This window comes from Lepisma saccharinum, chromosome 30 (genome assembly GCF_977018435.1).
Source record: "Lepisma saccharinum chromosome 30, izLepSacc3.1, whole genome shotgun sequence".
NCBI lineage: Eukaryota > Metazoa > Arthropoda > Insecta > Zygentoma > Lepismatidae > Lepisma > Lepisma saccharinum.
In genome coordinates this window covers 14,876,972-14,901,371 of record NC_139258.1, presented here as the reverse complement: position 1 = coordinate 14,901,371, position 24,400 = coordinate 14,876,972, and the positions used below count along the sequence as shown (strand labels likewise).

At 38.2% G+C, this 24,400-nt stretch overlaps 1 protein-coding gene across 1 annotated transcript in view; it reads right to left on the bottom strand.

Moving 5' to 3' along the window:
• The window catches only part of LOC145981758 (uncharacterized), a 38,107-nt gene extending 15,829 nt beyond the window's left edge, over nucleotides 1-22,278 (bottom strand). Inside the window, exons 1-6 of the mRNA XM_083115168.1 lie at nucleotides 22,141-22,278; nucleotides 19,694-20,172; nucleotides 13,811-13,985; nucleotides 12,060-12,192; nucleotides 10,040-10,210; nucleotides 4,029-5,672 (exon numbers count right to left, since the gene is read on the bottom strand). Coding sequence (XP_082971294.1) covers nucleotides 4,029-5,672; nucleotides 10,040-10,210; nucleotides 12,060-12,192; nucleotides 13,811-13,985; nucleotides 19,694-20,172; nucleotides 22,141-22,156 — 2,618 coding nt within the window. The 5' untranslated portion in view covers nucleotides 22,157-22,278. The remainder of the gene's footprint in view (nucleotides 1-4,028; nucleotides 5,673-10,039; nucleotides 10,211-12,059; nucleotides 12,193-13,810; nucleotides 13,986-19,693; nucleotides 20,173-22,140) is intronic.
• Nucleotides 22,279-24,400: the final 2,122 nt, after the last annotated feature.

Here is a 24,400-nt window from a genome sequence, read left to right as displayed (position 1 = left end):
ATTAATCAACCTTGTCGATGAGTACAAGGATGTAGTAGAGTGTAGAAATATAATAATATTAAAAAAGAACTGATGGCACAATGCAAAAGGAGAAGGAGAAAGCATAAAACCTTCTTCTACGGGACTTGAATGCCTTACGAAATGCATTCGATTTTGATGCTACTGATGTCTTTGGTTAAGTATTGGAATTTTTCATTTCATAATTCTTATATATTTATATTGTCATGCCATGTAAATAGCCAGTAACATGTATTTTCGTAAATTTATACAATCATATTTCCAACACCATGTAGCAATATCTGGGAACTTTTCTAATGGTGGAAGCGGCCCCAGCGCCCACCTAGCATCGAATAACATGGGTACCTGGGGGAAACCCTGGGGGATAAAGGCAGTCAGGGGCATGATGCTGACCACATCATCCCCACTCACGACCGGATCAAGAAAGTGTGGGGCATTAGCCCCACACCCCCTATATGCCTTCATGGCGTACATGGGGAGCACTTTACCTTTTTTTATTATTATTATGATGAAGCAATATCATAACGTTGTTGTTCTAATTCACCTTGCACTTGCATGCAATATATGACATTTATATATGTTTTGTGTTCTGGGGTAGAAAGTATTTAGAAACATTACGACATTGCACCACAGAGCCACAAATTATTATTATTTTGTCAGTTACACAGTTAACGAATTATCAACATTGTACACCCTCGATATCACTTTCTTCTTTTTCTATTCAAAAACAAATGCCTGAAGTCGAAGCATCAGTATCATGAACCAGGATCAGACACCAAAACGGTGGTGAATGGCCGATCAGAAGATAAACTCGTTTTGATGTTCCTAGAACGTGATCCAAGTGTTGAACCGTCTTCGTGCAATGGAATTTTCCAGTGATCTTTTCCCGATCAGAGTTTAAGTTTTGATCTTCGATCGTGTACACGGCCAAAACATGGACAAGGAGCAAGCTCCACCTAGGATTTTACTGGCTGAGAGTCCAGATTCCAGAACCCTGCAAAATGCAGTAAAGGGTATACTATGTGGAAGACAGACAATTGGGTCATCTGAAAAGTTCCCTCTTACGTTCACAAATTTGATTTGATTTCATTTATTCGATTTTACTGCTGAAAAACAGCGTACATGCCTAATACAGCAGTTTGTCATAACATATGACATATACATAATATTACAATTAAAAAGAAAAAAATTAAAATGTGTACTACATGAAAAAATATAGTGAGAAGACCAATTTCGTTAAAATAACGAAAAATACACATTTATAAAAGTACAATGTAATCACATATGTTGAAAAAAAAACAGTTAAAGTAAAATTACACATGTTGTTATCACAATAAAAGATTACTGGGCTCCAGTGGATTATGACCCTACTATGTCTAAAATAAGAAGTGACAAATTTCAGAATACATAATGACCACGGCCCGGGACTTTATGTCCTATAAAAGTGTAAAATATATATGTAAATATATCAGAAAAAATTAAAAATATGTCTTAAAAATTTAAAAATATGTCAGAAAAATAAAAAAAAACAAAAAAACAGTGAATCCCAAATATATGAAATATATGCAAAGCAGAACTTCCTTTTTTCATTTACAATTCAATTCTGGGTTTTCCATGCAATATCAACAAAGTTCGGATGATGTATTAAATGAAATTAGAATCTCTTTTCATGTAGAATGCACGGAGAAACATTGGAAAAATCGTGGCGCTTACTGCGCAATTATCCTCAGTTGCATTTCCTATTTTGCCACATTTACCTATTTGTTGGAAGTGTAATTTTCGTATTTATATACAAGAAAAGGCAGAGGTTTCAGAAAAAAATACTGTATTCAATCTGCATACAAAATCTTTCTTAAAACATACCTCACACACAGAGGAAATATTTTTAAAAAAATATCATACATAGGCATATAAACGAAGAAAGTTCACAAATTTTTAATTTTACTAACCTCAAGCATTGCAGTGAGAAACGAAAAATTTTGTCATCGGTCGAGAAAACATCACTACCAAATTCCTTAACGTAACATCTCAATTAGACTGAATCTGATCCCTTTACAGGAGGCATCATTCTCATACTATTGCGCCTCTCAATCAACCACTAATTCAAGATTGCCTCGTCAAACTATATTCACTTGGCATGAAAGAGAAGCCACTGCGTTAACCAACACTTGTTCGAAGCATTGTTCTTACTTCTTATCGACACACACAAACGTCCAGGTTCTTTTCTTGACATCTGCCTCTTTTTTGCATTATTGGTAAAATCAAAGTCTGCCGACTTGAGCATGTAACTGTCAGTTTTTTAATTGTTGTAAAATTGAAAAAAAAGGGTCACACAACAGTTCAAATTTGTTTAGTTTCTCGCTGGCTATTCTCGTGAATGTGTACAACAATGAAGGGCAAAGTTCGTTCACATCATGCAAGCTCAGACAATAACGCAGATGCATGGATGCCTGGAGGGGGGCAAGGGGTAGCTTTGCCTCCTCCAGGAAAAAAATCATGTGGGCGTGCCTGCACAGAGGTGTCATGGATGTTTTCAGTTTCGAGTCTCAAAATAAGTGGATAATAAAGATCCGGATACATGTTAAATAATTATTTGTATGTAGGAAAATTAGGAAATTATTGATAGCTAAATATATCATCTTGCCTGAAAAGGGAATAAATATGTTGTAAAAACAAAAAAATCGTAGAATATGTCAAATTATGTCCTATCAAATTTGCTAATTTCAGTTTATCATCACCAGATACGTCGAGATCTCACTCCGGAATTCGATCCCATGATATATAAAAGATATGAAAAATATGTTATAACAAAGTCCCGGGTGCTAATAATTACATGTCTTTAATGTAATTTTAGATAATAAATATGGTACATCAAGTTTTCCATTCATTAATTTGGAAATGTAATTGTAATCGTTGATATTTCAGAGCCTGAACATGAAACAGCCCGAGTTTGAGTCAAGTGGCTCTAGCAAGGTTTGTAGGTGTTGCAATGACGTTCAATTGCTAAATTGAGAACAAGAGATCGAAATTTTAGAGCGAATAATAAATAACGTAGAGCAATTAGGAAATCATAATAAAAGTTGGCGTTTACATAAAAGGTGTCTCAGAAATATTTTCGTTTTTGAATCCGCCCTCTGGTGCAATTCGCAAATTACGGAGAAATTAGATAGATCGCAAACGCTTGGCAAAAGTTTCTAATATTTAGTTGCCATGGAGCGCTTTACGGGGCAGCAATGTGCTTTTGTGTTAGTGCGTATTAAAAAAATAATGATTCTTATGTTGTTGTGCATCGTTTGTACCGGCATCATTATAGCCTGACAGGAATGAAAGACATCCCAAGTGAAAATTTAATTAAATATTGGGAGAGGAAGTTCGAAAACACTGGAAGCACTATGACGAGTAAACCACCTGGACGTCCAAGGTCATCAAGATTGAATAGAAACATTGACCGCATGCGCCAATCTGTTAGTGAGGATCATCGCCCATCGTTAAGACTGCGTGCAGCAAGTTCAAGAATAATTGAATGTGAAAACATGAACGGTCACCATTTGTCCAATACTCTTTTTCACAAATAAAAATTTAACGTTTAAGCTTTCTTTTGGTAATAAATTTATCTTTATACAAAAAATTTAAGTATTTATTTTAATAGTTTTAAAAACTAAAATATTATTGAGACACCCTTTATTTTTTGTACTTCCCAAGTATATTATCTCTTTTCTGTCACTTTTCAGCAATCGTGATGATTACATGACCAATGGCAAGGTCAGGAATCGAAACCTGAATACCCAACACAATTTCATATTTGTTTCCACGGGGAAACCCAAATGAATATTGGAAAGCTGCTTGTATATGAAGATGTAATGGATTCTGGTCTCCATGTTGAATTTCCTAGACACAAGCACTTACAATTAGCATCTCAGAAGTAAGCTTAGATAAAATTCTAGCAAACGGCTATAGAATAGATACTTGAAGCAGAAAATGGCCTACTGATAGGTAACAGTTGCGCTGACCTTATATTTTTCCACTGTTTCCGACCCTGGGGCTCCAGTATTGGTGGCAGCACAACATTCTTCGTTGGATTGGGACGTTGCTTGTTTCGTAACTGACCATTCTTCGACTTGTGCATATTTACGGGACCATATATCTTCTCCATTAGCACCTCGTTCAATGCCTCGGCCAGCATGGCTCTTCTATTGACTTCCTCGTACGGCTCAGTTTGTATGCAGGTTTGTATATGCTGTAATTCGACACCTTGGTCACTTGCTTGCTTCTTTTTCCTCGATTTTAAGAGCGGAGCAGGTCTCTCTGGGATGCTTTCCTTCTTAAGATTAAGTGTCGTATCGGACTTGCCACAGTTCTTCACAGCATATTGGTTCACATCTTCTGCAGGATCTTCTATTATCTCAATATTCTGGTTTCTGTGCGTTGTAGCTTCTGAATCAATTCTATTCTTCTGCTTTCCATGTAGAGCAGGATCTGAAGATGATTTGTTTGCTTTAGACCGTTTGATAGAGGGATTTGTTGATTTGTTATTTGTTACAACAGTTCTCTGCTCTTTTCTCGGTGGACTGTGTGTCTTACTGACACCACTACGAGAGCTTGGTGGTTTACCGTTCAGCTCATCTGTAGCATGAACCACTTCACTTGTCTGTTCCGAAGTGCCAGTGGTAATATGGTCGTCAGACTTTTCCACTGCATACATCTTACTCGCACTGGGATTAGAGAAATCTCCATTCCTGCTTTTGTCAATTTGGGATAAATTTTGTTCAAGCTGCGTTCTCAACTCTTTGCAAATCATATCGAATTGCTTGTCAACGGTGTCATCCTTCAGAGATTCTGTACTGGCTGCACCTCTGCATGCATCGTCATCATCCTTGGGAGATTGCACCTTGCTGTCTCTTACACACTTATCATCTTCTCCCCCCTCCTCTACGTTCAGTTGGTTCCGTTCTACCTCAATGCTATCGTCTGACACGGCAGAAGTGCCTTCGTCTTCACTGTTGGTTTCAAAGGTCTCTTGAGTGTAAGCATCGTCTTTCGGCAAAGGTGTACTGTTTCTTATGTTCTCTGCAGAATCTGGAGGCGAAAAGTAACGTTTATAGTCATCTTCAGGTTTATCATTCGCACCCTCAGGCAACATCTCTTCAGAAGCATTGCTGTGCTCGAACGAGTATGTTTTGTTCAACATCAACCTCTTGCTCTCATGCGAATCGTTATGATCTTCGTCTTCATGATCTGATTGTTCTTCTGTTGGGTAGACAAACACCACCATGTCTTGGTTCGCTTCATTTACGTCTATGTCGTTCAGTTTGACCTCAAATTTGTTTTGTTGGCTGCCTTGCTGTTGCTTTCCAACTGTTGCCTTAGCTGGTTGTTTTGCATTCGCAACCAGGACGGGTACTTTGGTTGGTTTCCACTTTCTGGAGTTCGGATCCTTTTCCTTCGGCTGAGATTTTGCATCTTCTTTCGGTGGTACAGTTCGGTTGCAGTCACTCCATGTCTTACGGTTCTCAGCAACGTTAAGCGAAAACCTAGAACCAGGTCTAGAATCATTCGGTTGCTGATTCAGATTTCCATTGGTGGTTCTTTGGCAAGAATCTCTTTCCGGTTTCTCCTCTTGATACTTTCTTCTTTCTTCACTGGGAGAAATATCTCTAACCGAAACAAGAGATGGACATCTATGTCAGAGGAAAAATGCACAGGCATAGATGAAGTGACAGGGTTAGTAACTTAAAGGATGGACTATGTAGAAATCTTATCCAAAAGGCATGCTCGACCAGGATTCAAACCTGGGTCTTTGCTGTACTTTACAACTAAACGCGGGCCTCCCCCATGGCGCAGTGGTAGCGTCATTTCCTTGTAATCGAGGGGTCCCGGGTTCGATACCCCGTGGAGGCACAAGTGGTTCGGATCCCACTTTAAACTGTAGGTCCAGTCCCGATTAGCCTTACTGTGCATAAAGTGGACTTAAAACACCAAATCAAACCAAACCAAAACAACTAAACGCTGGGAGAAAGTAGGCATGTCAACACCATCAGTGTTTTATTGGTAACAGATCCCGTTACAGTTACTGACAGACAATTCCCCATGGGCGAAACAGTATGAGGGAAAAATATAGGTGAAACCAGGACTGGCTTGGTAGCTCAGTTGGTAGAGCAATGGAACAGAATGCTAGAGACCCTGGTTCAACTCCAGGTCAAGCCTCAATTTTTCACTGAAATTTCTACATAGTTCACCATGCAACTAAAAGATGGATTCTTGCATGACTGAAACATATCACACCATAATATAGACTGGGGAACGGTAAATAAAAACACTACAGACATGGAATTCACTATACTACTAAATTACTTAAGGCACACAGTATAGACATTAAAAAATAAATGTTCATAACAGCATAACTTATTCTTATCTCTTGTCTGTGGTATGAACAGGCTTGGGTACATCATCTGATCAGTATTGATTGAGACTTGACCTACAGTTTAAAGTGGGATCCAAACCACTGTGTCATGTGCCTCCACCGAGTATCAAACCAAGCACGCCTTGATTACAAGGTGATGATGTTACCACTATGCCACCTGTGAGAACCAGAATGCGAGTTATAACAAAGGATTTAGATTAACTAATTTGGTTTATTTCACTTCGCTTTTCTGCCACTTTTGGCTAAATGAGAAGGGGAGGATGATACGAAATTGATGAAGAAGAACTCACTAACATCCATGTCCAGGCCGGGATTAGAATCTGGGATTCCTTTGGAAAAGCAAGTTACAAAATCATTTTTTAAGAATGTCTCTAGACAGAGGACTAATTATAGAAATGTATTATGAAGGATGTACAGGGTCTACTAATTTGAACGTCAGATAGAATGAAAACCACAAGTGATAATGACATATATATATATATATATATAGGAATAGGGTTAGAAATGGTGCCAGAAGGGCGGATAAATACAAATAATGAAGGAGACAGTAAACACTTACCACACAAATAGAAATAAATCAATATTTCGCGATCTGAGTCGCATTTTCAAGAAGGTAGATAAAAGATCGACGACACTGTGAGTAGAGGCACAGAATACTATATATATATATATATATGTATACTAATGATGAAGGAGACAGTAAACACTTACCACACGAAGAGAAATTATTCTATATTTCGCGATCTGAGTGGCATTTTCAAGTTAAGAGGAGAAAGATCGGCGTTACTAGGATAAGAGGCACAGAATACTGACCGTAGCGTCTCTACGATCAGTGTTGCCAGAAACAGTTGATAGATGATGAGAAGTACTTTCACCAGTGTTTACTGTAAGGTGGGTGGGTAATTTTGGGGAGGAGAGGAAAGGGTTACTGGTTGGCTAGGTTGAGTCCGGGGGGTATAGTGGTGTGCGTGCTTGTTATATAGGCCCTTTCCAATCGCCTGCGGAAAGATGTGTCAGAGCGGGGGGGTAAAAGATGGATAGATGGATGATGGCAACACGGAAGCAGTTATTGAAGGTGGTGTTATGGCTGTTGGTGTGGATGGCAACAGTGAAATCGGAGTTTTGGGTGGAGGAACGGTGATTATACTGCTCAACCTAAGGTTTAATAATCACCGTTCCTCCACCCAAAACTCCGATTTCACTGTTGCCATCCACACCAACAGCCATAACACCACCTTCAATAACTGCTTCCGTGTTGCCATCATCCATCTATCCATCTTTTACCCCCCCGCTCTGACACATCTTTCCGCAGGCGCTGGGAAAAGGCCTACATAACAGGCATGCACGCCACTATACCCCCCGGACTCAACCTAGCCAACCAGTAACCCTTTCCTCTCCTCCCCAAAATTACCCACCCACCTTACAGTAAACACTGGTGAAAGTACTTCTCGTGATCTATCAACTGTTTCTGGCAACACTGATCATAGAGACGCTACGGTCAGTATTCTGTGCCTCTTCTCTCAGTAACGCCGATCTTTCTTCTTCAACTTGAAAATGCGACATAGATCGCGAAATATTGAATAATTTCTTTTCGTGTGGTAAGTGTTTACTGTCTCCTTCTTCATTAGTGTTTATCCGCCCTTCTGGCACCTTTTCTGATCCTATTTCTGTGTTTATATATATATATATATATATATATATATATATTATTTTCAAGAGCAAACAATGGCATTAAGTTTTGAACAATATGTCGTTCAAATGTCCTCCTCTGCTTCAGTGGGTGGAATGGATTCTGAATGTCCAATTTTCCAGCACACCTGCACACATATTGAGCAGTATAGTCTCAATGGCTTGTTCGATGTTCCGTTTCAGGTCACGAACTGTGCATGGCTTAGTCTCGTAGACCTTACGTTCGACATAACCGCATAGAAAATAATCCAGGGGAGTTAGATCACATGATCTTGGTGACCGGTTTACATCACCTTTTCTGGACAGAACTCGTCCGGGGAACTTTTCCTGCGATAATTCCATTGTTTGGCGAGCTGTGAGGCAAGTTGCACCATCCTGTTGGAAAAACACATTGTTGGTGTCAAGATTTGCCAGTTTAGGCCACAAAAACTGCACTACCATATTCCTGAATCGCTCCCCATTGACAGTCATGTGATTTCCATGTTGGTCCTCAAAAAAATAAGGCCCGATCATGCCATTGGCCCAAAAACCACACCACACAGTCACTTTCTCAGCATGAAAGGGTGTGTCCAGAATCACTTGCGGATTTTCATCTGCCCAAATCCTACAGTTTTGTTTGTTAACATAGCCATGAAGAAAAAATGTGCTTCATCGGAAAATATGATTTTCCGGCCAAAATCTGGATCGGCATCCAACTGCTGTAGAGCCCAATTAGCGAACTCCCTACGCAGACGATGATCATTAGGCTTAAGTTCTTGAGTCAGTTGCACTTTATAAGCTTCTAGGTTAAGATCGTGATGAAAAATTCGCCATGTTGTCATCTGTGAAAGGCCGTCCACCACGCTCTGGCTTACCGAAGCAATATTCTCAGCTGAATGACCGACTCGACAATGAACAGATGTTCGTTCAAATTTCTCTACGAGGCGGTAAATATAGCATTCTGTTGGTCAATTATGTTAACCTTAAATTCCTCTCATTGCACGAAATGTCTGTCGAACTGAACACAAATTTTGATAATAAATTTAAATAATTTATATGTGTTGTTGCATTGTGTCTCTCTCCATGATAACTTGCCACAGACTACTGCACACAGATGTCACAGTTCAATCTCGTCATTTCAGTCAGTGTTGCCACAACACACTTTCAAAGTTCTGACGTTCAAATTGGTAGACCCTTTACAAATATATAAACGTAAATTTATATTGTTATGGTCACTACAGTTATAAGCACTAGTTTCAAATGTTTTTTTTATATAAATCAAATGCTTGCCCTTGAAATGAGAGAGATCCAAACATGTTTGTGAGCAAAGAAATTTGCTTCTCAGATTCTCAGGAAGAATAATAGGCAGCGCTTCTATTGTTATCACTGTGTAGTTACGAACACTTCTGGGTCGTAATAATCACATTATGAATTTTTTTCTAATCCCAGCTTTCGGGATGAGACAAATTTCCATTTCCTGACGCTTTGAAAATCTTGAATTCTACATACCAATTTACCATTAGGTGATTGTTTTTGCATTTCTCGAATAAAAATTAACAATTTCTGAGAAGTTTCAGACACTTACAATGCAGGAAACATAAAAAATTAACCACTTTGTAACATGACCATTTGGAATTATCCAACAGTTCGGGAATCCAAAAAGTCAAGAGATCATTTCCTGAAATCAGGATCTGGATGGGAATTTTTTTTCCTGATCCTGGTACTGACTTTTCGAGATCCTGCGAACTCCTATTTCGTACCATAACAGAATATGAGTGCACAGAGGTCCCAAAAAGGGTATCCCCATTCCAAAATAGTACACATTTTTTTGAACCAAAGAGAACTAAGTCTCACAAGCTAACAAAGAAGGTTCTACTTGCATGGAAATTATAAAGATTCAGATGTAAATAGGTCTTAAATAGGTAAGATTACCTCTCTCTATCCTCTGCTTGCTTGTGCTTCCTTCCTCGGTTGTCGTCACCAACTCCACGGTGGGCTCGGGTGAGGTTGCAAGAACTGGAAAGATCGTCTTCGCCTCCTTCCGGCTCCACCCTCGCTCTCAGGGAGGACGACTCCTGGCTATCTTGTGCATAAGAATTTGTGCTGCGGAGGGGATACAAAACATGAGGAACGCCCATGCATTGACAGACAGAGTTTAAAAACCATAGTAATTCAACTCCTTGTCATGCTTACTCTACAGTGACGTATTATCAGCATTGCAACCCTGCAACTCTTGTTTGTTACTGCATGCCTTCGGATAGAGTCGTTAGAGAAGAGTTTCATTAGGTTAGGACATTCCGGAAGTGTGTTTTTGTGAGATAAATATTATTTCTGATATTAATATTTGTTGAGATTCAAGAAGTATATTAGGGTTTTAAATTTAATTTATTAAAAAATCGAACCAGTTAATACTGAGGGGTTGGCAACGAGCCCAGCCTAGCCGCATTTTCGAATCTTGTGCACAAGAATAGTTCCTTAGAATAAAACAAACAAGGACGTATGAAGTAAAAAAATATTGACTGAAAATAGTAAATATTGAACATTCTTTAAAATTAAAAGTAATTATTACCTCATTCATGGTAAATGTAAGACAGAGAATGTCAAATACATTGGTTAGCTGGCGAAGCCAGCAAAAAAGTTAAGAGTTCACAAAGAGGCTAAGAGTGAGCTTATATTTGTCTGCTTCAGTACTCAGTAGAGAAACATGACGTCCTCTGCTAGCAGTTCAGTTGTTTCATCGACTTGTTATTTCAAAGCGCACCGGAAAGGGAAACCTTTGAATAGTCAGGCGAAGCAAATTGTTTTAAATGTTTATTCGTAGACACAACAGTGGTTTCGCTCTGACAGGCTTTCCTTCATGGACTCAGTGTTGGATCAAAGCAGCCCTCATGGAAAGGGGGGAGGCTCATTGTTGTTCACATCGGAAGTGATGAAAGGTTTTGTGGATGGCGGTTGTTTGTTGTTTCGTGCCAAGAAAGGTGTTGGCGACTATCAGGAAATGGATGGACAACGTTTCGAGGAGTGGTTCGCCAGTATTTTACAGCATCATTGTTATGGATAATGCTCCCTACCATTCCGTTCGCCTCGAGAATGTGCCGACCAAAGCAAGGCGGAAAGGTGATATACAGCAGTGGCTTGCGCAGAAGGCTCGCGAGCAATTTGTTTATTAAAAACACCATTAGGTTTATATTTATAAATGAAAGATTTCTTATGAACAAGTATGATTCAGTTGAAATGTTTTGTTTTTTCCCAGAGTTTGTGAATTAATTCAATAACTTTCCATTACACGAAATTTTTTTGACTTCCTGCTGTAAGATTCCGAGATTCCCCTCTCTGGATCAGCCGTTAGGAGGAGCGTTTCGCAACGCTTCGTCCGCCACTTCAACAACGCAAATGCGACAAAGAACATTTCTGAGCATTTTGAGGAGTGATACAAAAGTGTAGTTCTTGTGAAAGCATATGTCACTCTATAGTAAGCATGACAAGGAGTGTAGTGCATGCAATTTGACAGGGTTTTCACGTCTTTTGGAAAAACAAATTCCATGAATATTCCAGGTTTTCTTGGCAATTTTTAAAAAAATCCACACCATCCTTATGTGTAACACTTATCCCTTTAGATTCCTTGATGAAGAACCCAAGTGGGTTTCAGATTGTACTTGAAGATAGGTATGTCTACACATTGGTGTTTCCACATTGTGAATTCAAATGTTTTCCGATTAATTTCGAAGGCCCAATGCATTCACCAACTTATTGATTGATTGACTTGGTTAATTTTACTTCGCTTTTCTGCCACTTTTGGGTAATTGCGAAGATGAGGATGAGTGATGCTATGATGAACTTGATGAAGGGACACTTACAGGTATGTATGATTTAGGAATACTATTTAATTGTGCATGTAAGCACAGATTGAAGTTATTTGGGGAAAAAAATACAAATACGTGTCTACACTTACCTCCTTCCCCTATTCTTGGAAGGAGATGGTGAACGTTGCCACACACGTGGACTTGGTGACTTTTTCCTGTGATGACTAGATTGGCTGGAATTTTGATTTTCTTTTAGCGGATTCCCATTGGTGCTCTGCCGAACTACAAGGCGAACCAGAATGATTAGTGGTCACATAGTATCTCTAAAAATTAAAAATATTTGATCAACTTTTATTTGGTTTACAAACAAATCAATGCTCATAGATAACATGGATGTGATAAAATGGATAAATACGAGGGTCATTCGGAAAGTAACTTCTGTTTGGGTATAAAAGAAACACCAGGCCATTGTGACAGTTTTTATTACATACAAGTGAAAGAGACAACTCCAAGCTACTGTGTCCCTAGCCACTTCTTTAAATTTATACCCAGGCATAGGTTAATGTTCACTAGAATTGGAATTGTTGACATGAGGCATCCAAAAATCAATCTGGGCTGTAAGGAGTAATGATTGTTCTCTAGCAATGATCGGACTAAGTACCTTCTCCAACATTTTTAGTGGGAATTGTTTGACCATCCTCCTTACAGCCCAGATTTGGCCCCTACCGACTATCACCTCTTTCCACAAATGAAGAAGTGGCTAGGGGAAGGGGGGGACAGAGAATCAACAATGACCAGGAGCTCAAGGCCAGTGTTACTGAATGGCTGAATGCACAGGCGGCAGAAGTCTTTGACATCATGGGGATTGTAAACCTTGTTCATCGATATGATAAGTGTCTCAACAGAAACGGTGCTTATGTAGAAAAATAGCTTCGAGTTCTGTCTTTCAGTTGTATACAATAAAAACTCTCACAATGTCCTGGTGTTTCTTCTATACCCAAATGGAAGTTACTTTCCGAAAGACCCTCGTACTAAGATTTTTGTAACATCATTTGACCAGGTTTGACAAGTTTCCAACCAGCAATAGAACGAGTGAAAATAGTAAACACTGCGGAACATGTGACTGTTGTTATGAATGCCTCCAGTAAAACATCTTCCTTTATTGATATCATGATAAACATCACCATTTCTACAAGGCAACACAAGTTGAGTTAAAGTACTTAAAGACAGATTTTTTTAAATTCAGCTGACTTGACTTTGGGATAAAATATCTTGGTAATTTGTGTTTTCTGCACCCTGACACACATTCTATATTACACAAAACATCGAAATCTATCAATTAATAAAAACTTAGTTTTAATCCTCGAGGGGGTACAGTTGGTCAAGGGCCTTCAAAATTACATAAACACAAAATAGTTAAAAATACAGCATGTTCCATTCAAACCTCCCATATTTCAATTCATCATTCCTAAAAGGTCATGAAACATAATGAAATGCGAGTGGTACTAGACGAAAGAAACTCAAAGAATTTTACTGCATGACCTCAAAGTTCGCCGTTCTCTCACTATGTAGTGCCACAATTGCATAAAGCACAATGGCGACTCTGCAGCAGCGAGCACAATCTGTATTCTGGTATGCAGAGACCAAATCAATCATTACAGTGCAAATAAATTGCCGAAGAGAATATGGAGATGAAGCACCTGATGTGAAAACCATTAAGGCATGGCATGTGAAGTTAATAATGATGAATTGAAATGTGGGAGGTTTGAACGAAACCTGCTGCACTACAAAGAAATGATTATAACGGAAAAAGTAACTCAAGATACATTTAATTTTCAAAATTCTCCTTGAACACATTTATTAGCACTTCTACAATGTTCAAAAAGGACAGAGAACTCACCTGGACTTCTTCCAGTTGAAGGAGTTCGCATTCCATGAGCAGTGCTTAAAGTTGAGCATGTCGATGCAACTGACAACCGACTACTCATAATATTGGAGTCCTTAATCTGGCCCAGACCTGGTGAGTACTTTTCCCTAGTCAACGAACGCTGGGTCTTGCCTGTAGGTACTTTGTACTGTTGTTGAAGGAAGATGAAATATAGACAATATCAATACGCAGGTAACTAAAAATAATGTACGCTAAATATAATCAGAACTATTTTAAAAATGCAGATTATTTTCCACACACAAATCTTAATATCCTAATCAGCTAATATTGATTTCCATCTTCTTCTTCTCAAAGCATGGATATCATATCTTGGCTACACTCTACTTTACGTCCGTATTGCCTTTTGGTGGTAACCGATGGGAGTTAACAACACTGCAGGCTCGTCTTTGTGTCCGCGTTGTGCATGGTGATTGCTTCTTTGCGTTCTCGGTGAGTTGTGCGTGTGTATGGTGCATGAAAAAGAACAAGTTCCAAAAACTTGTAGATAGTGTAAAATACGTTTATCCAAAGTAATAATTTAGTGCATCGTTCAAAACCGTGCTTGCAGACAGCCGGCATCTCTTCGGGTAAGTACCTTTTTCTTTTTACACTTTCTGTTCACAATAGCCCCACTAACCATTCACGGGTAGCCCCATGAACCATTCACGTTAGCTCCAAAAACCATGTACGGGCCCCACAAACCAATCATGGGGACGAGGTATGCCTACGAGGTTAGGTTAGGTTCCATTACCATTCATTTCACCCCTAAATATGTGCATCATCGAAAAATTTCCTCGGTACGTTCAATTACTCATATCCGGACAACATAGGTTTTTATCGATTTCCTCCTCCAGGTAATTTTTCCTCGCTTTGGGATTTACGTTGTTGAATTCCTTATACAATAACTAGAGGCACATATTTTTGGTAAATAAAAAGGCAAAATTTCGGTACAAAAACTGAGTCAATTTCGGGTTCAAAAGCGGTAAATAAAATAAAATATCGGTGTTATAGCGGTGAAAAAATGGATGAAAAGTGGTATATAAAAAGACATATTGGTTTTAAAATAGTGAAAATAATCCTAAATTTGATTTAAAAACTACACTTATTCCACAGAATTAACATTTCACTTCTAATAGCACATTTATGTAGTTATCAGACTATTAAGTTTATTTCTGTGTAAAGGAGTCCATTTTTGCTTCTCCAATATTAACAGAAGAATTAATCAATTTTCCGGGAATTGCATAACTCTCAGGATAATTCAGACCTCGGAAGGTGTCGCGTCGGTGAATAAACCCTGAATTTCGTGTTTAAGAGTTAATTTCGCTTTTTGCAGTTCATTTCGCATTATTTCGTGACAAAATATGGTCACAAAATGCACCTCCCACCTTTCAAAAACATGAAAAATTAACAATACAATGTGTTTTTTCAAATTTCGTTTTTTCGTCAAAAACGAAATATGCATGCCCCTAACAATAACCTTTCCAACGATATATGACACGTATTCCTTATGAAAAGGACATAAAGTAGAGTCTTAACCATATCTAAAACATGCATTCACACTGTATCTACCAAAATAACAAACCCAAAACTCTTGACTTTTTTTTTTTTACCGTTTTTTAGTTTTTGTTAACATTTATTCATTTGACCCACGCTTAGGTGAAGCTGGTTAGCAAATAAGAAAATAAATATATATTTAATGAAAAACCTCTACTAAAATGACAGTTAGGATGAAAACTGAAGCTGTATTTAACGAGAGAATTACACCTGGACTACATTTGGCAGACTAGCGAGATTCCGACGTCTGAACTCCCAGCCAGTATAATTTTATGTGGGGCTTGTGATGTGTCGTCCCTGTATATTTGATTGGCCCTTCAACCATCTTATCTTAACTAACTAACTCTCTAGCCTTCTTAAGCCCGAAGGTTAATGGCTGCAGCAACACAGGCCTTCCATCTGTCCCTATCTTGAGCAAGTTCTATATACTCTTTTCCATCCCTACAGATTTCCTTTACGTCCAACTCAACCTTGTCCCTCCATCTTCGTCTTGGCCTTCCTACTGGTCTCTTACCATCAGGTTTCCCAACAACAATCCTGCAAACTCCTCTTTCCTCTCCCATTCGAGCCACGTGGCCTGTCCACCTAAGTCTTCTTGATTTAATTATTCTAATAATATCTGGACATGAATACAAATTATGTAGTTCTAAATTATGTAACCTTCTTCACTCACCTGTCTCCTCATCCCTTTTAGGTCCAAATATTTTCCTAAGGATCTTATTTTCAAATACTCTCAATTTATGTTCCTCTTTCAATGTAAGGGACCAAGTTTCACATCCATACAATACTACAGGCAAAATTACTGTTTTGTATATTTTAACTTTTAGTTTCTTAGATATTAAACGAGAAGACAAAAGTTTATGAAGAGAGAAGTAACATGCATTTCCTGAATTAAGCCTACTTTTTATTTCCTCTTTAATATAATATTCATTTGTTAATATTACTCCTAAGTATTTGAATTTGGAAACTGGTTCAAACGAGTTGTTATGAATAATCAGATTTTGATTATTACCTAACACTTGGTTTCGGCCTGTAAGCATATATTTAGTTTTCTCTTTGTTAACTTCCAAACCTATCTCTTTAGCAGTTTTGAAAAATATTTTAGCATTATTCTTAATTGTATTCACATCATCCCCCAGTAAGTCTACATCATCTGCATATGCTAACAACTGAGTCACACCATTTAATTTTAGTCCTTCTTTAGTTTCTTTTACCTTCCACCACCATTCATCTTCATCTTCATGATAGCCAAAAGGGACAGAAAATGAAGTAAAATAAACTACAGTAAACCCTAGTTAACACGAATCCCAAGGGACCGAAAAATCAAGAGTTAGTGTTAAAAATATTTGTGCTAACCGGGGACTCAAATTTTATTGTTGCAATACAGTTCTTTCTACACATTAACCATTTACAATACGTATTATGTATGTCATCATAGAAAACACTACTACAGTAATTAACTTTTCAAAAAGTACTCGCAGATCATTTTCTGGTGAAAAATTTCTGTATATTGCGCTGTTGCAGACGGGAACGCAAATAACTCGTACTGGCTACGTTTTAAAGACTAGAAAAACACATCTGAACACACAACTAAATTTGTTGGTTAAATACGAATAAGCTCATTGTTGACACGATGATCGCGATTGTCGAGCAATTGCACCCAAGTTTTAATCTTGATGTTACTCATACTGGCTATGTTTTAAAGAATACAAAAACAGACATTTGAACACATTGTTCATCTGAATCTGTTGGTTACAGTACTGTATAAGTTGATTGTTGACAAGATGATAGAGATTGTTGAGCAATTTCTTACATACCTAGCAGAGGAACAACATAAAAAAATTGTGAAAACCTTGAAAGTTCGTGTTAAATGAGATCTAATGACACAACATACTGAAAAACAGTTCGTAATTCGTGGTAACCCAAATTCGCGTTAACCGATAAAACTTTCTATAAGATATAATACATCCCTGTCGGGACCAACATTTTGTTCATGTTAACTGAGTGTTCGTCTTAAGCAAGTTTCTGTTAATGAGGGTTTACTGTAAATCAAGCAGTCAGTCACTGTGATGTTAAGTTCTCGACTTTCATGATTCAGCATAAGCAGAGTACTGCGTGAACAGTCGATTGGTTCCTAGATACCATTTTATAACACAATTGGCATAAGCATTTACATTGTCAAACTGTTTGAACCAAATAAATGAGACAGTACATACGAAAAAAGAAAAAACGTTGTGCTTCCATGTGACTGAGCTTCATATCTCCCAACCACTGACCTATATCTGGGACCTTCTACAGACATGTTAAGGAACGAAGACATTAAAAAGACATCAACTCACAGGTCCATGCAACTTTTAGAAGCATCTCCAGGCATTCTTCCAAAAACAGTTATGGGTGCAAGGAGTGACCCTTTCTTAAGGCACCGAAATGTCAACTTCACTTCCACGTAGTAAACCTTGGACTGCCTCTTGCAGCCTCAGCAGGTTCTAGCATCTGAACTCTCAGCCAGTAGGACTTGTGTTGTGTGTGTGTCTCTTCATGTATTTCATCTTATCACCATTCAATGCCATCTTCATAATTAGCCAAATTTGCACAAGGTAAATAAATCAAATCACTCCAAAACAGAGTTAGAGCTCAACCACTTGCAAGTAAAACATGTGTGCACAAAAGCTGCACACTGCCAGTGCCTGGGGCAGTATGGCCTCCGACCCACAGCCAGAAACATCGCATAAAACACGACAAAACATTTTTTGATGTTTTATCGGTTTTACAGTACCTTCAGTATTTGAGTGAAAATGCACAAAAATGTTTGAACTCTACTGGTCTCACTCACATAGTTAACTAATTATGAAATACTGCACACCTGCTTGCATAAATACTCGGTCACTCACTATAAAATTAATATTCATTATCACATGGTCTAGTGGGTAGGGCATCTGACTGTCATGTGGGAGACCTGGGTTCAATTCCCAGGGTGGGTGACCTAAGGTCTGAATTTTTTCCAGACTTTTCCCTGCAGAAAGTGGCTCTGGGGCTCGCACAGCCTCAAATCAATGGGTACCTGGGGGGTAATGTCCGAGATCAAGAATGGGTAAAATTTTCGTTTCCGCAAAACATATTTCTTCAATTTTACAGGAGAGAGTTTATTTATACTTTAGGAAGGTCTTGGAAGTGTGTTTTCCCCTCGCTGGAATGTTTTTGCTGGTAAATCATGTAATTTTCAACTTTAATTTCACTTGGATGCACGAAAGCTGTTCCCTTGATGTCCGTCTTCTACGTGAACCAAATTTTTGCGTGCGTTTCATGACGTAACAACCGGTCAGTGTTTCCAAATACGTGGTTTTGTAACTGTGTAACAGTTATAGAACGTAAATAAACATGTGTTACTGTTCATCATTTCTGATTACAAACTTGCGACAACATGATGTGCACAGGATGCATGGTGAAATTGCACGGCGTTGAAGAATATCCGTTATATAGAAATGAATTATCTTTAATTTTCGTAATGTTAAATAACAAATGGAAAAACAGATTATATGTTACATTGAAATAAATTATCTTCAATTTTTCTAATTTTAAAAAACAATTTTAACTATGTTTGCCTAACCTAACCTTGCCGTGATTGGTTCATGGGGCTATTTATGAATGGTTCGTGGGGGCTATCCGTGCATGGTTCGTGGGGGCTATCCGTGCATGGTTCGTGGGGTTTTCGAACCCGAAAAAAAAATATTCTTCTAATTTTAAAAAAACAAATTTAACTATGTTTGCCTAACCTAACAGAACCTAACCTTGCCGTGCATGGTTCGTGCATTTTTCGAACCTGGAAAGAAATACAAAATCAGTAACACGAAAGTAGGTATTTTTCTACGGAGAAGGTTGCAACACTGCATAACCACTGATCATGGACAACGCAAGTCAAGATTTCTCCGCCATATCGCATGTAACGCAAGCAAAAGCGAACAAAAAAAAATACTCGATATGTCTAAAATTGAGATTATTTGCATGGAAAAAAACGAAATGCCACTTTCAAGAATCCTTAGGAATGTAGAATACGTAAGTATCAAATAAGGGAATTAGAGACGTTTGGTGGTTACTGAAATTTTACCCAAGAAGGTGTCAGGCCCTACATCACATAAAAGTGCCTTCATGGCACAGTACTACATGCATGGAGAACTTTACCTTACCCCATCACATGGGTATGGCTAGCAGAATTCACACACAAATATAATATAATGACAGTAAAGAACAGTTACATAGTAACTGGAATGTGAAAATAGTGAACACAGTGCATTGGAAATGTACCTTTAATCGTGCATCTTGCCTCTCCTTTGCCTGAGAATTCAATGGACTCTGAGGTATCCTTGCCTTCAACTCCTTGCAAAACGAAACATGGCGTTCAATCGCCTTTGGACCAAAGCTTCTGTCACAATGTGGACACTTCTCGTTGCCTCCGGTGAGATTGGTAGTGACGGACGATCTCTTTGCAGAAGCAACCCTCGCTTCGCGAACAGTGCTCACCAGCTCACGATGGTCCTCCTTCCACTTGGAAGAAGGGCGCTTATCAGAAGAGGAAGCCTTCACTTTCTTTGTGGTTTTTTTAGGCAGTGCTTCCTCCAATTCCTGCAACCTCTGTTTCGAAGAGTCGAACACTCTTCTCCTTTTAGCTGCATGTTTTGCACAAATCGGTGTGTGCTTTTCGAGTGTTTCCTGTGCAAAGCTTCGTCCACACACATCACAAGGGTAGCGTGGACCAACTGGTGCATATTCTTCAGGTTCAGGCTCTGCAGTGAGACAATACAAAACTTTAAAATCTTAAAAAAATAAAATTTCTAAGATAACAATTAGGTACATTGTAACTTTTTACTATCAAAACTCCTACAAAATTGCTAAAACAAAAATCTGAAGATTCATGCATTTTTAAATAAGTCAATTTCTATAATATATAATAATATGATAGTGATGCATCTACATCTGCCATAATATACAAACATACATATATATATATATATATACACACACACGCAGTGCATTTAGCTGACATATTATGTACTTGTGCAGATATTTACACCGGTATAATTTTACAATACCGGATACTTGTCCAATTTCGTCCATATTTCGCATACTCACTAATTTAGGGCTGCTAATCACAAATCTGCAGTTAAAATTTGTCGCTCTCATGTGGAACTTTCAAAATAACGTGTAGAAGGTTGTGATTTTACAATACCAAAAAGAGGCATAATTTCGTTAGTAATTCTAATACTCACTATTAAGGAGTCCTGATGACGTATCTGCACCTAAGATTTGGTGGTCATGTGTCGAAATTGTAAATTAACGTGCAGAAGTTGTGATTTACCACGATGTTTTTCAATACATCAACAACAATTGGAATCCATGTTTGCTCATATGAACAAGTGGCGTTTGCAATTCGTTATGTTGTCTACAGCATTCACTTGTTCAGTAATCTGTGAGCTGTTGGTGTGAGGAAGGTAGAAAATGAAGTCATTTCATAACTTTTGCTTTGGAAAAAGCTACTTTTTCAGTTGGGTACATATTAATAATACGGGGGCATTCATTCATTCATATTTCACATACACACTAATTTAGGACATTTGATCACGATTCTGTGGTTGAAATTTGTTGCTCAAGTGCTACGAAACTGACATTAACTGCCTGGTCGCAATTGGCATTAAACCCCTCTAACGATGCACGGGTAGCCCCACGAACCATTCTTGGATAGCCCCACAAACCATTCATGGATAGCTCCACAAACCATGCACGGCAAGGTTAGCTTAGGTTAGGTGCACACAGTTAAAATTTGGGGTCGTAGTAATATCAGGAATATATATTTCGTTCTTTATGTATTCGACACGCAAAATCTTGCGATAAATAATGAGCAATTGTGCATTGTCGATTGGGATCACGGACCCCCTTATTTTGCAAGTTCCACACGTGAGCGCCAAATTTTAACTGCAGATTCGTGGTTAGGAGCCCTAAATTATTGAGTATGCAAAACATGAACGAAATCAGGGAATTGTCCGGTATTGTAAAATCGCTCCATTTACACCTTACCTAAACACACATAAAATAAATGCCTTGATCTGTGATTACAGGTTATAAAACAGACCAGTAATATTAAACTAACAACATTAATATATCGGTGATTTATTCTGTATCAGCTAGATACGAATCTTCATGCCTTATATCTCCCATTCATTCCTGACACATAAATAGGCTCGTTTCTTCCTCATACATAAATTTGCAAATGTTTATTTAGTATTACAGGCATCAAATACTTGACTTCTACCACGCTTGTACCTGCTTTCACACTAACTTCCATATTTAGAAACGAGACACAAGCAACAAAACACAAGTGAGCGTAGGTTCCTCCCACCCGGCTACGAATTCAAAACAATTTATAGAATAACGCAACTAACAGCTCTTCACGGTAGAACTACAAAAAAATGGTTAATATCGTTTACAATCTATGAGCACTTCGTGTCACACAAAACTGCTTCTCTAAGACTTAAAATAATTATTTTGTATGTTATCATTAAGTTGCGTAGGTTAAAATTTTGGCCATATGACTTCAATACTGTCATTTACATTTCTCCTGGGACTTCACGACACTGCACCGATATGCGGCGGTAGTCATCTGATGGTAATAACTTATTAGGCAGTATATAAAGATGGGTTCATTATCAGATTAAGTTAGTGTAAAGAAAAACATTACCATCACCATTCGTACTTACCTTCTTCGTCTGCCATAGTTGTTGCTGTAACAAGAAACGCAGCGAAATTCGTACGTTTTCATTGGCCGAAGTTCAGCTGTTTCGCGAATCACATTTGACATACGGAAACATGTGCCCAAATACCTTGGCGGGCAAGACCTCTCAACATATGTTCAAGCATTTCGAATCTTCACTACTGCCATCTTTTACTGGGTGTTGAACTAACTCAGTTCGTTCGAACGTGGTGCCAACAGTCCCCTACATTTGGAGTAGAAGTGTTGATTATACCACGGACGTCAGGGAAGGGGGACTCTGAATGGAAAATGAATCTTAAACTAAAATCATTCTATGGTTTGATGGCGCTAACTAACAATCCGAGAAAATATCGAGAATTAACCACTTTTAAACAACTTTCTCGGAATTTCCCGATTGTTCCAAATTCCTAAAAGTTGTGAAATGATTTTCCGAAGTCGGGAGCAGGACGGAAAATTTTCTTTCCGATCCCAGTACCAACTTTTTGGGATTCCGCATACTCCTACATCAATCAAATCTGTAAAGGTAGACGAAGAAAAGAATTAGTTACGGGGGAGTCTCCCTTATCGAGGCTAAATGCCTAAGTTGTTAGGTTAGGCTACTTAGGTTTAGTTCCCTTAGCATAAATAATAAATTTTCAGTGTATTTATGCTAATAGAACCAAACATACAGACAGGCCCGTAGCCAGAATTGATCTCCAGGAGGGCCCACGGGTTACCAATAGGGTCTTTGTAAATCAAATCCATTTTTCAAAAGTTTAACAATGCTAACTGAAGGTAAATTATGTGGGGAAGGGGTCATCAAGTTACATGAAGTTTAGAAATATCACACAAATACTACATTTTTATGTATCTTTTAAAATATCACTTGAGGTGTAATTGATTGCTATTGAAATCATCCCTTACTACACACTCCATACTACGTTTGATAATACAGTATTTACATTACACAAGAAAAGATGGACAATATTCAATCATAGTAACTAGCGTACATTCCATTCCCCGGCCGAAACAATAAAACTCCCCTTCGTTTCCAAAATTTCGGAGCTGTTAACCTTTGACGCAGATGCGGAGGGAATTTGCATAATGATATCAAAGTCACAGATTTCTGTATAAATGGGAGGTCTCAACAGGGGCAACGAGGGTACAGATAATTTGATTCAATTTGAATTTAAAATTTTGGGTGCGTTTAGACTATTTTGCACCCGTCACGTTATGCGGGGTGAGCCCCTTACCATTACATATAACAAAACTATACTGTCGCATAACTAAAATAAATCTTAAAATATTCTGACCGGCTAAAAGCTGAGATTGTAAAGGGGCTCTCAGTAATAATCTGTGCAGCACACATAAGGACAACAATCAGGACAACACACAGAATTATACTGTCCATAGGGTCTGTCGCCAGAGCCTCGTTAGTCTGGAAAAAGCAGTCCAGTGTGTACTACGTGGAAGTGAGGTTGATAATTGGGTTTACTACATGGAAGGATCACCCCTTACACCCCAGAGGTACAGATAAAGAAGCTCTCCTGTGAATAAACTTTCTAAAGTCTAGAGAAGAGAATCTCTTAAATACTTGCCGCTACTTAAGACTTCTTATAAATAAGATGAACGAATGTAGTAGCTGCTGTTCATGCTCCCTGAATTTATCCTTCGCCAAATTTGTGAGCAAAATAATACATTTTCACTTTTCACTGCAAACAAATTACACAAAATAGTTTTACCGAATGTCATGGGTAGGGTTACCAGACGTCCGGTTTTTACCGGACATGTCCTACATTTTAGCCTTATGTCCGGCGTCCAGGAGGAATTTGAAAAATATCATACATGTCCTACATTTTGAGCGTTACATAATTAATATTAATTAGGAAAAATACGTGTTTCAGTTGAACAAAGAGAAATCATGCAAGTTACAAGTCTATGGACTGCGCTCGCAAACTGAATAGTGAAATTTATTTTGATTCAGTCATTACTCAAAAAGGAAATAAAGGTTCCTGCTGGAACAAAAACTGAAGAAATTTATGAACAAAGTTTTGGGTCTACATTTTGATGATGCCAAGTTATTGAAGTACGTAGAAACTACCCTGGATGAAATTTCTGGAACCATTTCAAGTGACGGTAATTGCTGAATATTTGCTTGCCATTCCAGGTCATAAGGATGGAGCATTTATTTTCATTACCATCAGCACAACGGAGCCATGGGAGAAATATTTTTTTCAAATATCTGTAAAAAGTTTGATACTGGGGTT